This window comes from Morone saxatilis, unplaced genomic scaffold, assembly GCF_004916995.1.
Source record: "Morone saxatilis isolate NCDOM2014 unplaced genomic scaffold, NCSU_SB_2.0 Contig1, whole genome shotgun sequence".
NCBI classification, from domain to species: Eukaryota; Metazoa; Chordata; class Actinopteri; family Moronidae; genus Morone; species Morone saxatilis.
The window spans coordinates 12,206,266-12,222,407 of NW_023339651.1; the positions used below are offsets into that span (position 1 = coordinate 12,206,266).

The 16,142-nt window shown below is 44.3% G+C and overlaps 1 protein-coding gene across 1 annotated transcript in view; it reads right to left on the reverse strand.

Annotated features, from left to right (window-relative positions):
- Positions 1 to 16,142, reverse strand: part of capn15 (calpain 15) — a 30,656-nt gene that overhangs the window by 5,528 nt on the left and 8,986 nt on the right. The window contains exons 2-7 of the mRNA XM_035669779.1: positions 12,109 to 13,774; positions 6,615 to 6,823; positions 4,494 to 4,677; positions 2,629 to 2,852; positions 1,761 to 1,886; positions 196 to 348 (exon numbers count right to left, since the gene is read on the reverse strand). Coding sequence (XP_035525672.1) covers positions 196 to 348; positions 1,761 to 1,886; positions 2,629 to 2,852; positions 4,494 to 4,677; positions 6,615 to 6,823; positions 12,109 to 13,774 — 2,562 coding nt within the window. The remainder of the gene's footprint in view (positions 1 to 195; positions 349 to 1,760; positions 1,887 to 2,628; positions 2,853 to 4,493; positions 4,678 to 6,614; positions 6,824 to 12,108; positions 13,775 to 16,142) is intronic.

The window sequence follows — 16,142 nt, forward strand, 5'->3', positions numbered from 1 at the left end:
AGATGCTGCCATGCCTCGGGAACGAGGGGGAAAGAGGGTGAAATGGGAATGAACAGTCTGAAAGAGTGAGTAAATTATGAGACTGTCTTTGTGGTTGCATCTATCTTGGTGAAAACAAGCACGCAGAGACTGATTAAACACACACAATTACCACGAAAAAGAAAAAAAATTCATCTGTGTAATCGTGGTTCTTACTTTATGAAGTCTGTGTACTCCATCCAGAAGACGCCCTCACTGCTGCCATGAGCCATCAGCTCGTGACGCAAGTGCTGTGGCCAGTCCGTCCACTCGTCCGACCAGCTGCCGTTCCACGAAAACCGACCCCACGGGTTACGCAGCCGCAACAGCCTGAATCATAGCAAAGAGCGTCAGGGATGATGATTAACAGGAAAAGGAGAGCCAAATACAGGATCCAGTTAAAGTGTCAACAGTTTTCAGACAACGCTGAATCCATCTCTGCAAACTCACATTGCTCCTCTTATTGATGATTGCCTGCTTTTTAACAACCCATTTCATTTTACTGCCTCCTCCCTACAGGGAAAGACTTAAGGACTATATTGGAAAACCACTGAAGAGTCCCCACTTTTCCAGGAAAAAAACAAAAACAAAAAAAAGTGGGTAAATCAGTTTCCAAGCTGCTTTTCACCTCCTCTGGTTCCTAGCAGGAGGACTCCAACCCATTTTAGATCAAGTGCTGTGGCCCAATCTTCCACCCCGATTGCTTTACGGCAGTAAATTGAAGTGGCTGTGTGAGGCTCTTGAGCAAATTACATCTGGGATTTACGGCTACTACCAACTTCCTCTCGCAGGTAGGACAGAAGAAGCCTCCGTTGTGTTGAGTTGCAATGCTATCGTGAAAGGTATACACCTGATCTCTATTGGCATCAAGCCTCTAACCCATCTACTTGTAAATCATTCAGGAAATGACTTCACAAAGTATGCATCCATTCAATCTATTCTAAACTTGGGACACATTTTCATCAATATATATGATGTATAAAATGTAGCCTTGAATCTGAGGCAAGACTTGTTTATGAATATGCTTTTTTAATGAGTAAACAAACCTTTAAGACGTGGTTTCTTTCCAACCCCGTGCCAGTGAAACCTGCTGTATGAGTCATTGGTTTCTACTATGAAATCTACAACAGTCATGAATGAGAAATGTGGCTGAAGGAAAATTAGGAATTAAAGAAAACAATTTCAGCCATGAGACAACTTAGAAGAGGAAGAGCTGCAAAGCAGGGGGAGCGGCTGGTTCTGGAAGTGTTTGAATGATACCACATTTAGAAACAATAGGAATTGGTTAGTTCAGGCAGATAAGTTAGAATCTGCTTGACTACAGGTATGCGTGATTAAATAAATAATACATAAAGGCAATAATACAATATAATAATACAGAGAAGCCATGACTAAAAATAGAAAAACACCTAAGACAACTAAAACGTTAGGAGAACGGAGCAAATTCAAAAAGATCCCATAGTGGCTGGATTTATCTAAAACCATCTTTGAATTGAAAAGTGAATTGATTTAAACTGCAGATTAGGTTTAGGTTTCTCTTAACAGACTATTGTACTTGCTGTTACAAAGATTATATAAGTATATATAAATATAAGGAGGGAGAGAAAGATGTACCAAGAGAAATATCAAGTGATCAGAATGGGAAGAAACAAAGAAAAAGGAGTCTAGAAGAACTCATAGAACAATGAAAAGACAGGCAGGTAATGACTCTAGCTGACATTTCTTCTGTTGTCTTTCCGTACCTGTAACCCTGGACATCCCGTACGTCCAGGACGGAATAGGCATGCCGAGGCCGCAGACCCAGAGACTCATAGACAATGTCATCTACCTTCATGTTGCCTCCTCCACAAGATGCACCCATCAGAAATCTAACAAGGACAACACACAGTGTGAGACATAGGATTCACTAAATCATTAGGAAACATAAAATTACAATCACAAATAATGTCCTCAATGTTTCTGTAAATATAAAGTATTCTGTGCTTCCTTTCTGATTTGCATAGATAATTAAGTTAATTGTTTCTTTACTTATTTAATACTTATTTAACCAGAAAATATAATATAAATATATAAAAATTATATAATATATAATAATATGTTCCATGTGTTACTGCTCCTTTGTTGTCTATTGTTTGGTTTAGTAAGGGAATATGGTCATGATTTTTCAGGCCTTTCCCCTTAGATATAATGAATAATACCACAGGACTTCAGACAGATGGACTTGCATCTTGGCCACAGATAATTTTAGCCCCTTTGGAGAGCGGCTAGTTGTCTCATGTTGCTTTGAAAGCGCACATATCAAAGGGCTTATTATCAGACCTCTTTTATTACTGACATATGCTGCAAATTGGCATTCAGAACCTTGGCGGCTTTGCAACACCTTCGTGTTTGTAGTTGAGATTACAGAATGTTGATTCAGTGTTGTTATTTGCCAATGTTTACTATTCATTATTTTGTCTATTCCCTGTACTGTACAAGAAAATACTAATGTAATGTATGCAAAAATGTTGTTATTTAACAGAACATAAATTAAGTGAAAAGCAAAACCAGCAAAAACAGTGTTCCTTCTGATGCAACTGCAACAAAATTCTGCTCTACTCCCTCTCTTACCCAGCCTCCTTGGAGCTGAGCATCTTGGCCCAGATGAGGTCTGTATCGATGGGTTCCTCCCGAGGGTTTGTGGAGCTGACTTGAAGCATCAGGGAGTCACACGGAGCCCCCGTCAGCGTGGCCAGGCCCTCAATGGCGCGCCCTGCCTGCAGGGCAAAGTAGGACCCGTGGAGTTTGGCCAGGGCCTTCTCAATCAGTGCCACCCATAGCTGCTTCCTCTGGGCCTGGAATGATGGGAAACAGAAGTGGGAAATATTTAGTCATGTCTCAGTCACGGGTACAGCTCACTGACGGACGCACATTTGTAGCAGGATGTTGTTTTGGACTGTGGGGCTTGTTTTAAGGTGTTGGCTCTGAACCTGTTGGCTGTGACTCAAATCTTTAAAGGTTTCTGAACATGATAAAAAAGGTCAAATGTCTTATTTATTCTTTCTTATCTTATCATCACCATACACATCACTGTTCTCTTACCATTTTGTTTCCTACATGTTTAGTTCCCACTACTGTCCAAATTCTACTTTCAGCTGCCTCAAACTTAAACAACCATTGCCCAAAATTGAAGTACATATTTTAATGCATTAATACGTTATAAGAGCTTTGTTTCACTTCATTGATTCAATCTGGTCCATCATGGAAGTTCTGCTAGCGGGTTCCTGCACTTATATTTGAATAAAAAATTTAAATCACCCTAGGTGTTTGGCCATCAGTGTGCATTATTCTTTCATTGGTTGAGTTACTGTTTCTTGTTTATTTCAAACGGTTTGATCAATAAATGCATCACTGCAAACTGCAGTGCAAATGCAAAGCTGTGGAAATTTACATTCACACTTTGAACATCATTATCATTTAGCCAAATAATCACAGACTCCCTGCAGGGACATTATACATTTAATTTGAAAAAAATCTACAAAAGAGAGGGAGAAGACAAAATGAACTATTTTGAATATTTATAAGCTTACAAGTTTAGAGTAAACATTTACAAATAGGCTAAGCTATAGGAACCCCTAATCCAGAGAAAAAGTGAGAGAAAAGGTCAAACGTGTTTCGCATGCCACACATACTGTCTGCCGGCGCTTGGCGCAAGAGGAGGGATAGGAACCCCGGCGCTGTTGGCAGAAGAGCCGTGGACTGCGGTTATTCTAAGCAGTGTGCATCGGAATTAATTGCAGTATAATATACTTGAATATATTTCTCACCTTTCCCTGATGGTCTATATACGTTGTTGCTAGTCAGTTGTTTAAGAGGGTCTGAAAAGTTGCAACATCTAGTAATGTGATGTATAATGCATTACTTAATTTGTCCTGTAATTGACTGTTGAATAATTTGACCTCGAGGTACAATCCTCCCCTGTGAGCTCCCTTGGGACATGCTTGTGGTAAAGAGCTAGATAATGAATGAACTTAAACTTATATTAAGAAGTTGATCTTACATTAATGTTAGGTTGTAACTCCATCAGCGAGGTGAACGTGACTACTCTGAACGAGCACAAACCAACTTATGGATGCCCTGTTTACTGACAAATCAGATACTTCTTAGTAGTATGTAAATCTCCAATATACTCTATGTCCTTGCTTCTCCTTTCTGCTGCCTTTAAAGGAGTACTCAACCAATTTAGCATTGCCCTTCTTTAACCATGACAGACTCATGATGGACAGATGGATCAAAATCTCTATTTGGCTCTTCTCTAACCTTCTATGACCTGGAAGAGGACAAACATTATATGAGCAGAATACAGTATAATTCCACAATAATTCTCTCAATTGACTCTTTGACATTCAGTCACCTCTGTTTTTCCCCATTTTTTCCATTCATTCATTACTTGCTGCCCTAGATCCCTCCCTCCCTTTCCTCCCTCCCTTCCTGACCTGGGAGAACAGGAGGTAGCCATAGTCGTCGCAGGGAAGCATGTCGTCCACCAGTACCGTTGTCCACGTCCCGTCTTTACATAACCGAACCTGGTAGGCCCCCTCGGGGCAGATGGTCCTGGTGATCATCACCCTCTCCACCAGCTCCGGACGCTCCGCCAGCACTGCCAGCGCGCTCAGGAACCTGTGGAGGAATAAAACTCAATGAATCGGAAAATGAAGCGTCTGATCAGGATGGACAGATGGCTGAACGAGAGGATGTGACTGAAACAAGGCGTAAAGACAATCTGAACTACACCGTAAAACAAATGGAGACACAGAGACATAAATGATCAGCTTATTGTGACGGACAGGTGGATGGCTGAATGGATTCCCACTTTAGTCAGAATGACAGACAGGAAATATAAATGTCAACTGCTAAACGCAATCAGAGAAAAAGATCACACTGAAACAAACTGACAAGCAGCCATGAGCTGTGAGTGTGGAATTAAAACATCCTTTTCCGCAGGGTACTCTGAGCAGTTATGAAACATTTTTTTTTTTCTGTACATAATTTGCCCTCATTGAAAATCAATCACATTTGATGAGTCAAGCATCTATGCCTTCTGGTTACCTCCCCATTACTGTTAATTCACCCTGCAGCAAAGACAAACTTGCTCGCCTCCCCTAATTAGTTTGCAAGAGAAATTAGTTAATCAAAAATCTGGATACATCAGAAAATGCTAATTCCTCACACGAGAGAAATGTGGCTGGGGACACAGGGGATCCAACTTAAAAGGAATATATTTTAAAGTGCACAGTAGTTCATCTGAAAATATAGAAAGAGCTCACACAATACTGATGAAACAGCTACAAACTGTAGAAGTTTTGGGACAACAAGCTTAAAATACGTGTCTTTGTATGCCGTTGACTCACCGCTGTACGGTACACTGACCCCCTCATTAATGTCAACTAAAACTAACCGAACTGACTAGATACTTTTGCCACTAGCATTACTGCCACTGTACGTACAGATAAAAGCAATATCAGTTCACCCACCAATATTTGTTGGTGCAGCAATCGTTTAAAGACTGATATTTTTGTGCTGGGTTGGAAATATGTATTATTAAAGCTATATTCCATCTGTTCAAGTGGCAGCTGAGCGAGGCCGATCAGCCCATTCAGCCACTGATGAAAAACCAATCGGCTACAAAAATCAAATGAAAATCCAATTAGCCGTGTCATAATGTCACTCTGATGTCAGCTTGTATTGCAGCCGTACTCAAGGACAAGGGTGCCTGGCACTACTTTCTTCTGCTGTCATTGGCTGGCTGAAGGGAGCGGGGTTGTTTGCTGGTTTATTAGGACAAGTAAGTGTGTGTTTGTGTGTGTGTCTGTGTATCAGAGCGAGCGAGTGAGAGAGATGAATTAGGGTTACATCCTGTTGCGAGTGAGAGGATTCGGCTCTGGGGAGGGTTATTTTTGATAAGCTGTGTGTGCTGGTGATGAAGCGAAAAGTTGTATTGGGACAACTTTGTGAGTGACTGTTCTTTGTTGTGTGTGTGTGTGGAAGAAGATGGTGGATGGCAACACACATATATATACACACACCCCCAAAGGACACACGGAACAAGGGCAGAGAGATAAAGCATGTGTCCAGACTCACATTCCCGTGAATAATCTCCCTGTCAGGTGTATCTGTGCATCCGTCCAACTACATCCTGCTCCCTCTTTCATTTAATGCTTGCCGTCTTTCTTTTTTTTTCTGCCTCCCAATTTTTCAGTTTCTCGCTCTTTACTTACTGTTTCACTGCCTCTCCGTCACTGTCTCCATCTCTACTCTCTGCTAGCTTCAGGCTGCAGTATTCATCTAAAGCAGACTCAAAAACTACACAGACATGAAATGTTATCTGTTGTCTGTTTTATATTACTCTGCACTTTCAGAGACCGAACGGAAAGAAAAATGTACTTTTACTTTGGGGATCTTCAGCTATTCTTGTATGTCCTGGGTCAAAGCATTAATCAGGGCAACCTCTTCCTTGTCAAGCCTTTTTGTAAATGAATGGTCTGCCTCTAGATTGTTCCAAGTTATCTGGACTGATGAAAGCCCTGTGTGTCCTTGTCTCGGTTCTGATAGCTCACCAGCAGTTCCCGAGCAGGCCTTGCAGGATGTCAGAGGGTCGTGGCGTGCGGAAGACGGACCACTTGACGCCTCGGTCTTTGAAGTTGCTGCAGTTGATCTCGTGGGGGCGGAGCCACTTTTTGATTCGCTGCTGGACGCTGTCGCCCTCGGGGAAGCCCACGGAGCGAGGTCCTGGGGGGAAACTGTCATCCACAAAGTTCACAGTGTTCTGAACAGAGACAAGAGGGAGACAGCAGAGGGTGGAGAGGAAAAGTGATAGGGAGACAAAGGGGTGAGACCATTGAACCTGTTCAAATATTGTCACAGTGACTTCCATTTAAAATAGATTAAAAAACAGTAAGACACTATTAAATGATAGGAGAAAGCATCTAATCTAAAAACTTGAAAATCCATTTTTAAATCAAGCCCAAAGGAGTTGGTGAGAGTACTTAAAAATGAAGCTTTTCAAACAGCTAATAGAAGCCTGAAGGACACTTTGAGCTTTGAGAAGTAACAGTTAAACTCTACCCCGCATTTCTGATATATTTTGCAGATGGATGATAATTAATACAGAATACTACAGGCCACCACACAGGCCCTGGATTCTGGGAGTAACAAGGACAAACTGCGGGACAAAAGGAGGAAGGACTTCCACAGATAGTGTGGCATCACAGCAGGAGATAAAATATGGCACCATGGACCAGCATAAATACAAACATATCACTTTTCGAACATTTAAAAAACTTTCCGAAACATTCCCCGCAAAGCACCGAGCATTTAAAATGACACACTGGATTTAAACACTCTGAAATGTAGCTGCCTCTCTACTGTACACAGGACCTGGAGTACATGGATACATTAACGGATCAAGACACCCAATCTGTCACACTATCTGCCCATCTAAAACTCTGCTGTACAAAACCCGAGAGGGCCAACAGACACACACGCAACCCTATCTGGTTTCCTATTTGTGGTGTCAGAAGTGGGCCCAGCCAGTCGTGTTGCGAGGCAGGCAGGGGATGTAATGTGGGCACCCTACTGGAGGCTCACAGTGAAGCGAATTGATTAGTCGCCATCCCCCACAATCCAATTCTGTAGCCTCGATGCAGCATTAGCTACCAGACAGAATCACTTCAATGCTGCCTCACCGCCCCGACCGTCCGAGGCCTCCATGTGGCTTACCGATTCTGTACTTCACTGGCTTATGTATGACCCTTGTGCTGGCTTTTATTGTATGGGCTTAGGGGCTGTTGTGGATTTAACACAGAGGTGGAGGGGAAAGCTTTGGTCCTAGACACATACAGAGACTGAACTTCAAGCTAATGCAACAGCCTGTAAATAAACAAGACGAGAGAGGGACAAAACTGTGAGCAGTGACCAAGGGTTAAAGAGTCAGCCTCGTTAAGTCCAAATTGCACCTGGCAGAGCTCGGCTCCAGCTACTAGCTGCAGGTGTTTATACAGAAGATGTCAGCCTGTGTCTTAACATGCACAGAAATACTTATGCTGGAATCTAATCTAAAATATTACACTAACATAATCGTTTGGGAAGCTAAGAAAAGCCTGTTAGTTTTAATGGATAGATACATGTTAGCTACAATAATAAGTTAGTACGCCAACATGCTTGCCACCAAGAATCTGACATCCAAAGACATTATTTTATTGGCTTAATCTGGTCTGTCAATTGTGGACATAAATTAAACAAGTCATGAATTGACTGTTTATTCCACTTATGAGATGGCCATTTCAGTTCACTCATACCATTTATGCTAATTATTTATGTACTTATTGTGCATCTGCATACTTTCACATGCATGCATTTAAAGAATGAATTCATTATTTGAGAATTATTTTACTGTTTGGCAGGTAGAAGCTAATTTTCACACTTTCTCAACGGCAGCTTAAAGGCACTCTCAGTTGATGAATAAACCAAGAGGGCCTGATGATGTGTATAGTAAATATATGCTATGAAATTCTGCCATTTGCAGAACGGTCTGCTGCAGTCTGCGCATAAGGAAAGACGGTACTGCACATCCTGCAATTATTCTATTCACATTTGGAGCGCACAGTAGTGGAAACTATCACGTATCTTGGATAATGTAAGCAGTATGAATGGCAAGCACACACAAAAACATTTTTCTGTTGTTCAGGTTTCCGTGTGGTTACGTCTGCCAGTGTAAGTCTAGCTGACTGTCCTCATCTAGTGAACCTGCTGCTGCTGTCTCTGATTCTATCTCTGGGCACGTGCCAGCATGCAAACTAGACTGCGATCAGCCAATTCAGTGCTGAGCTGAGAAAAGTTGCTGCCTTCCCGCCATCTCCCAGACTACACAGAACTGTCAGGCCTTTTTTTAAGGATAGAATGCTTGTAGTTAGATATCTACATGTTACAGACAACCTATTGATCTCCGAAAATGTGGTGACAAGGAACTATAGAGCTGGATTTCACAGTGCCACACTTATTAAACCCAAAACAAAAGTGTCCCAGAACAGCCTGGTACTGTCACGGGCTGTGAAAACCTGTCACCGCAGGCAGTCAGAACCTACAATCCAACATGCAAACCAAACCCCTCGCCCCCTCCACACACAAAATCCCAAGTGTGGCAAATATCCAAGCAACAAGTAGCATAAAGAGCGGTGTACGAACAAAAATAAAACAAATCAAAGTCAATCCGTTGCAATGTAGCATCTTTTTGTTGCTCCCCCAGAGGGTGACATGGAGAGAGAACAGAGGAACCAGTTCCAGCCATGCTGGGTTTTACAGTTCACAAGCGGCGCTGATGGCTGTTAGTAGCATTTACTCGTTTGGCACAGTGAGTAAGCAGACACGCTCTCGGGCACTGGCATCAAACGTTCACACACATACCTCTCACTCTCCAAACCAATCAAGGAGAGAAGAAAAGCAAGGGGGCATAGGAAACACACTCCACTCAGGTGAGGAGAGAATAATATTTGTCAGACCATAGTTTTACTCTATATTGATTGCTACAATCAGGGCAAACTCTCCAATCACTTATACAGTGCATTGACCATCTCCCCTAATCCAACAAGTCCAGAAAAAAAAAAAAAACATGCAGTCTACAACGTTAACTGTATTTGTGTGGTCTGACTGCACACACGCCTTGTCACAGGGCAAACCGAAACCTTTTATCATTATTAAATTCTCACCACTGGTGTTTTGGTGCTTGCCAAGTGTTAATGCCGTGACAGAGATGGATTAGAAAAGAGTAGCACCTCTTGTTTACCAATCCTACTCCGCTTCATCTCTCTGACCCCTAAAACCGAGCTGCAGCAGTTGATGCTGTTAGTGATTACATTCACTATAGGGAAGCAGATCATTCCTGCTCCTCTTCTCTCTAGCTCTGCTACTAAAAATAGGCCAGCCCCATGTTCACCTTAGCACGTACACGCACGCACGCACGCGCACGCACACACGCACACACACACAGCCAGCCACACATTGACTGCTGCTACACTGGAGAATTGAGTGCAGTCGTGTGGAGAGGGTGGGGAGGGTGGCAAGGGGAAAGCATATTTTGAGATATTAGAGGAGAGGAGGAAAAAAAAAAAACCAGGATGAGCGTGTGGGGATAGATGTGATGGAGGGAGACGGGATAAAAAGGAGATGAAGACAGGAAAGTGCTTTGAAGAGCGCAGAGGGGCAGAGCTAGAGAGAGGGAGGCCTAAAATATTTGTAGGGAGAAAAGGAAAGATGATAAAAGAAAGACGAGCTTAACTGACGATATTAAATTGGGAAAAGAAGAAGGGAAGGTGGGGATGTGGAATCTCCGATATCCTTCCTTCCTACCGAGCCAACTTGCCTCCCACGCTCGCAGCAGTGAGCCCTGTGACTTTCAAAGAAGCCATTAATAATGCATCCTAAAGCTCGCTTCATGCCATTGTAAACATGGCATGATAGGTGCCATGCCGCTGTAGTAAGTGGGCAAACACCAGACACCCAAAAACATTCAGAGAATATAAGCCGACCCAAATAATGACCTGAATCTGATCAGTTCTGGATTCTGCAATGCCCATATTTATCTGAGGTCTAATTAGTCCAATCAGGCCTGTCTCATTAGCATGGACGTTAGAAATTTTAAATGGTCTCAAATGAACCCTCCTGAGTAGCATATCCATGACAACTTAATACAGGCTCATCAAAAGGTTCAGTATTGCAGAGGAAGTGAACATAAAGTGGTGTGATACAAAGAAGCAGTATAAAGGTCGTCACATCTTAGCTATAGTTGCTAGGGAATACGTCTCTGTGTCTCCAAACAGCTGTGACACTGTGAATCAGACCAATCAAGGCCCATGAATGACACAATTGATCTCAAAGTCTTCTTGATCTTTGAAGGCGTGGAAGCAGGTAAAATACATCATTATTTTAGGTTGTTATGACAACAGACAAGCAGAATTACAAAAGCATAATTAGGTTTTTGTCCCTTCAAAAGGAATAAACACTTCCTGATTAACATTTATTCATCTAATGAAAATGTTCTTTTTCCCGCTGCCTATTGGTAAAAAAAGGAATGTTTGCTGTCTGTTTAACAAGAAACTGTTAAGATACTTTAATAACTGGTCAAAATTGATGCAGGGAAGTTGACGTTTAAGGGAAATTGCATTCAGAATGATGAAAAATGTTTTTATCTCACACGGACAGGTCTGCTATTACGGAGTCACAAGTACTAATATCTCCCTAAAGAAAAACTCTAAGTTGTGTTTGGCGTCAACTAAGGACAGGAAATAGACAGTCAAGACTCAAACTAGGCTGTCAGCATAAAATAAAGAACAGAACATAACAGCGGTCTAATCAGAACCAACAGTAAAACTGGACTCATTACACCTTCCCAATAGAAAGAGTTACAGTCCTGACAGAAGACTTTTAAAATTCTGAAATCAGAATTTAGTGAAGTGACTTCTCTGCGACTTAGGGCAGGTTGTATTCTGGATATAAAACTGACACACACTGTATCTGCAGCTCATTTAGGTGGCGAACGTTCACCCGCTGGTCGTTTAAAACTCTGCTAACGAAGCAAGTGCAAACAGAGGCAATGACAAAGCCTATTAGCATTTCTCTGAAATTAGAGAGACTGAGCGAGTGGGAACAATGCCAGAGCCATAACAAAAAGAGGAATTACAATGAGGGAACTGCGCACTGGAAGGCAATGTGCACCCCTGCGACGCATTACACACTGAAATAAGCAGATTTTGACTCCTCAGAGAGGCCAAAGAAAACTCAATAAAATGTAAAGGTAAAGGAAAAATTGGCTACACATGATTAACTTGTTGATAATCTTACAATGTCAAATGCTCGTAGATGGAAACTTGCTACTTTAAAGACGATGCAAATTAAATACAAGAGAAAAATCACTTATGACGTGATAAAAAGGTGAGAGACAAAAGAGTTCACCATTGAAAGCCCCAGACCTCTTATCATTTACTAATGACACACAGTGACTGTGCCTCATTTAATTGTTTTCTTGCGTTTCCCAGCTACAGCTAAATCTTCCCTTACCTCTCTGCAGAAGCTGACTATGTTCTCCCAAAGCTCCTTGGCCTCGCCCTCATCATTTCGTCGACGGGCCTCTACATGCATGCTCTCCCTCCTCTTCAGAGGCTTAACCACCTTGCGAAGGGTGAGGTACTGCTGGGGTGTGTGGCATGCTGCACAGTTCTTGGCCTTGGTGTCATTGAGCAGCGTACATGCTGGGCAGCTCCACTGTCCTACCTTCTCCAGAAGGCTAGATGAGGTGGAGGAGGAAGAGGAACTCGAAGCAATGGCAGAAGAGGATGACGGGAAACCCCGGGCCTGCTTCCGCGTTTTATGACCCGAGGAGGATGAAGAAGAAGGTGTACAGGAGCATGATGCAGTGCCAGGCCCTGACGGGAGGCCACAGTGTGTACAGCAGCGGGGCAGTGGCGCCTGCTGCTCCTGAAAGCCATGCAGCTTGGAAGAACCACAGGCCGAGCACTTGGGTGCACCAGTAGGGTTGCGCAGCGTACACTTGGAGCAGGCCCACGTGCTAAAATCTGGGCTCGAGGGGCTCGCAGGGGTAAATCGTACCGTCTCACAGCCTACCAGGTCAATGAGGTCAGCACCTGCCCGTGATGATCGGCAGGCTTCACACTTAGATGAGTTACCTGGGTTGGGCAACGAGCAGCTAGGGCACTTCCAGGTGGGGGCGACTGAAGAAGCAACAGGGAGGTGGGGGGCTAGTGGATGGTGCTGAGAGTCTTCTTCCTCCAAGATACTGAGGCGCTTGCTGGGGTATGAAGGTTCTTGGGGCTGGGCATGTTTTGGCTTGGCTGGTCGCTGTGGGCCTGGCTGGGGTGGCACAATGGCTGCCGAAGGGGAAGTGGGGCTGGGAGTGTTGGTGCCTGGGTTTGGTGGGCGCCCTGGAGGGGGCACCTCTCTCCTGCTTCGGGGCACAGGGTTATTTTGCAGGGAGGAGGAGAAAGCAGTAAAAGGGGACGAAAGGGATTGCGAGGAGACATGGGGAGGTTCTTGAGGGTCACATGGAGGGGCTGGGGGAGAGTCGTCCGTTAGGTCTATGAGTAGTGGGGCAGTTCCTGCTGTGTGAACTGGAAACCCCAGCACAGGTGTGCGCACCTCAGGCACCACCAGCGCCTCAGGGGGGATTTTAGGCAAAGACAGTTTCCTGGGCCCACCACATGCTGAGCATGACAGAGCCACGGGTGTGTTGTGAAGCGTGCAGCGAGGACAAGCCCAGCCAGAGTGCTGCCCCTCTAGGCTGACCACCTCTCCGTTGCTCTCAGACCGTCGCAGCACTTCGTCCTTAGCTGGATGCTGTCCATGGGGCTCAAGTAGTACTGTGGGGGTGACGGTAGGTGTTGGAGGTTCAACCGGAGCGGATGGGAGTCCGTTGGCAGTGGCAGCTATGGTGGTTGTAGGGGGTGTGTGAGTGGCAGGGGACGGTCCGAAGCCACAGACGGAGCAGGCTCCAGATCCCTGGGGGTTGTTGAGTGTACAGCGGGGACAGGCCCAGCGATGCTCCTCAGTGCTGCTTAGCCGCAGGATCTGGTTAAGGTCAGGTTTCTGGCGTGGTGCCTCACAGATGGAACAGCGAGGTGCTGCGCCGGCATTTAAGAAGGTGCAGCGTCCACATGACCACTCGCTGCCTCGCACTGCTGCTGCCATGGAGCCAGGAGAGTGAGAGTGGCTGGAAAACAAAACAATGAGTCAAAACAAATTCAAAAACCAAATGGGTCAGGAATACATATAACTGTAAGTACTTAGCAATAATACATGCATATTCAGTATGCCACTGTTCAGTCATTGAATGAATTGAAGTGTAAGGGGAGGGAAGTAGGAGGAAAGGAAAAGACAGAAGCAAGACAGGGTCAAAAAGTCAGAAATAAGAAATTACGAAAAAGCCAGAGAATGAATACATGCTTTCAGTCAACTAAGGGTGATTATCTAACAGGAAGAGAGGACAGTGAAAATATTTGAGACTGCAAGAAGAGGACAGGAGGACAGAATTAGAAAAAAAAATTGGCGAGTGAGAGGGAAAGAAGCTCCAGTGCAGGGGAAAAATCAAATCTCCCTCTCGGTGGCTTGAGGGCAGTAAATCCATACACAATGGCCACATGATTAGAGCCAGAAAGACAGCACATAGAGAGGAGGAGCCAGAGGGGAGGAGAAGAGAGGAAGAGGAGGCTGCTATTGCCTCGAATACTAAGGAAAACATCCAGCTGACTGACACTTATTAGAATGGAAAAAACACATGGGATCTCTACCACTTCATATTAGCACTTCCCTCCCCCTTTCCTCTGTGGATGCTAATTATGCAGGGCAGACCGGGGCAACTTAAGGTCATGTCAAGTCCATACCCTAATGAATTTCCAATGTATTCCGGCAGCACTTGTGACTGGCATATTTTAGAGAAAAATCATTCATACTCCTGGATTTAAAGCAACAACTACCATCAACATCTTTAACAGGACGTCAGCGATGTAAACAGCGCACAGGGAAATGTGAGGAGAGGAGAACCAATCAATTTTAGTTTTGATTCTGAAGCATAGGGAGCAATTCATCTATCTATCCAGCTACCCAGTAGGTTTCCAGCTCCTACGCATAATAACCTAAAGCAGTCTGTTATTGTGGATTGGCTTATATGTACAATTCAATCTGTGTGCCTGCTGTTCAGTCAATCTGACTTATTGACAGTGGGTATAGTAGGGTCTTTTGGTCGGGGGGGTGGGCAGCACTGTTGGATACCTCCGGAGAGCAAGGGAGGTTTGGAGAGGGACGGCCCCGAGGGACGGACGTGGTTGCTGTCTGGACAAGCCCATAAATGTCACTGTCACTCAAGTTGCTCATGTGTGAACACCAGCACAGAGGAGGTAATGTGGGAATTGCACGACAGTGGAGGGTGAGGTGCTAAAAGCTAGAATACTGCGATGCTCTTCACGACGATCCCTGTGGCAAACACGTTGCCCACGGAATGACCGCAGACCTTGTGGATCTGGTCACATTTATCCCTCTTGGTTATATTTTGGTCTGAGAATTACGCTGAAATCTGAGGCTGCTTTGACAAAGCCTTGGTTCATGGCTGTTTGTAAAATGTCTATACTCCCTGTCCAAACAGTCCATTTCTCTATGAAAGACATATTCGGATGCTCCTTTGTTGTTTCAGGGTGGCTGCTGGTTGGTCGGCCTAGGTCCTGCTCTTCACCACCGCAGCGGCATGTGTCTTGGCCAGCTAATTGCCCTTAGTTCAACTCCATTAAACCCTTTCAAACCGGGCGAAACCTCAGAACCCAGGGGAACCTCTTACAGACAACCTCTCGCTCCCAGCGCACTGTCCTCTCCTCTCGTCAACTCTCCTCCCTAAGGTAGGGAGGAGAATGACAGCAGGGAGGGATACTAATGTGTCTCTTCGGATGTCTTTGTGTGTGTGTGTGTGTGTGTGTGTGTGTGTGGGTCCTTGCCGCTGGGTGTGTGCTTGTGTGTATACCGGCATGTAGCTATATTTATCTGTAGACATAGCATAGTTGCTTGTTTTGTTGTCCAACTACATTTGTGCCTTCGATGCTCTCAGCCCCAGGGCCGCAACAGTATGGAAGTAGTCCCAGTGCTTTATGTCAGGAGCCATTAGCACTGTTAATTCTCCTGGGCTGAAGTCAGCACTCCAACATCCACTGAGTGAGGAGGAAACTCAGCCTTCCAGGGATAATAATACACACAACTATGAAAACACAACCTTTGTGAATACACACAAACACCTAGAAATCAGTACTTGGCTCTTTGTTTTTCTAAGACTTTTATTCCACAGCACTATCCGCCAAGTCCTCCTAGTAGCTACGCCATGTTAAGTCTTCTTGACCTTAAACATTAACACAGAAGGAATGTCAATCAGTCACGGTGTAGGAATTTAAAAAACAAACAAACATAAAAGTTGGTTGCCTTAGATGATTCTTTCGTTTGCTCTGAAAACATTCCACCCATCCACAGCACAACCGGTGCTGTGTCCTCAGACTACAACACATCCCCCATCCCCTCTGCAGTACAGTTTAATGTAGCTGAAT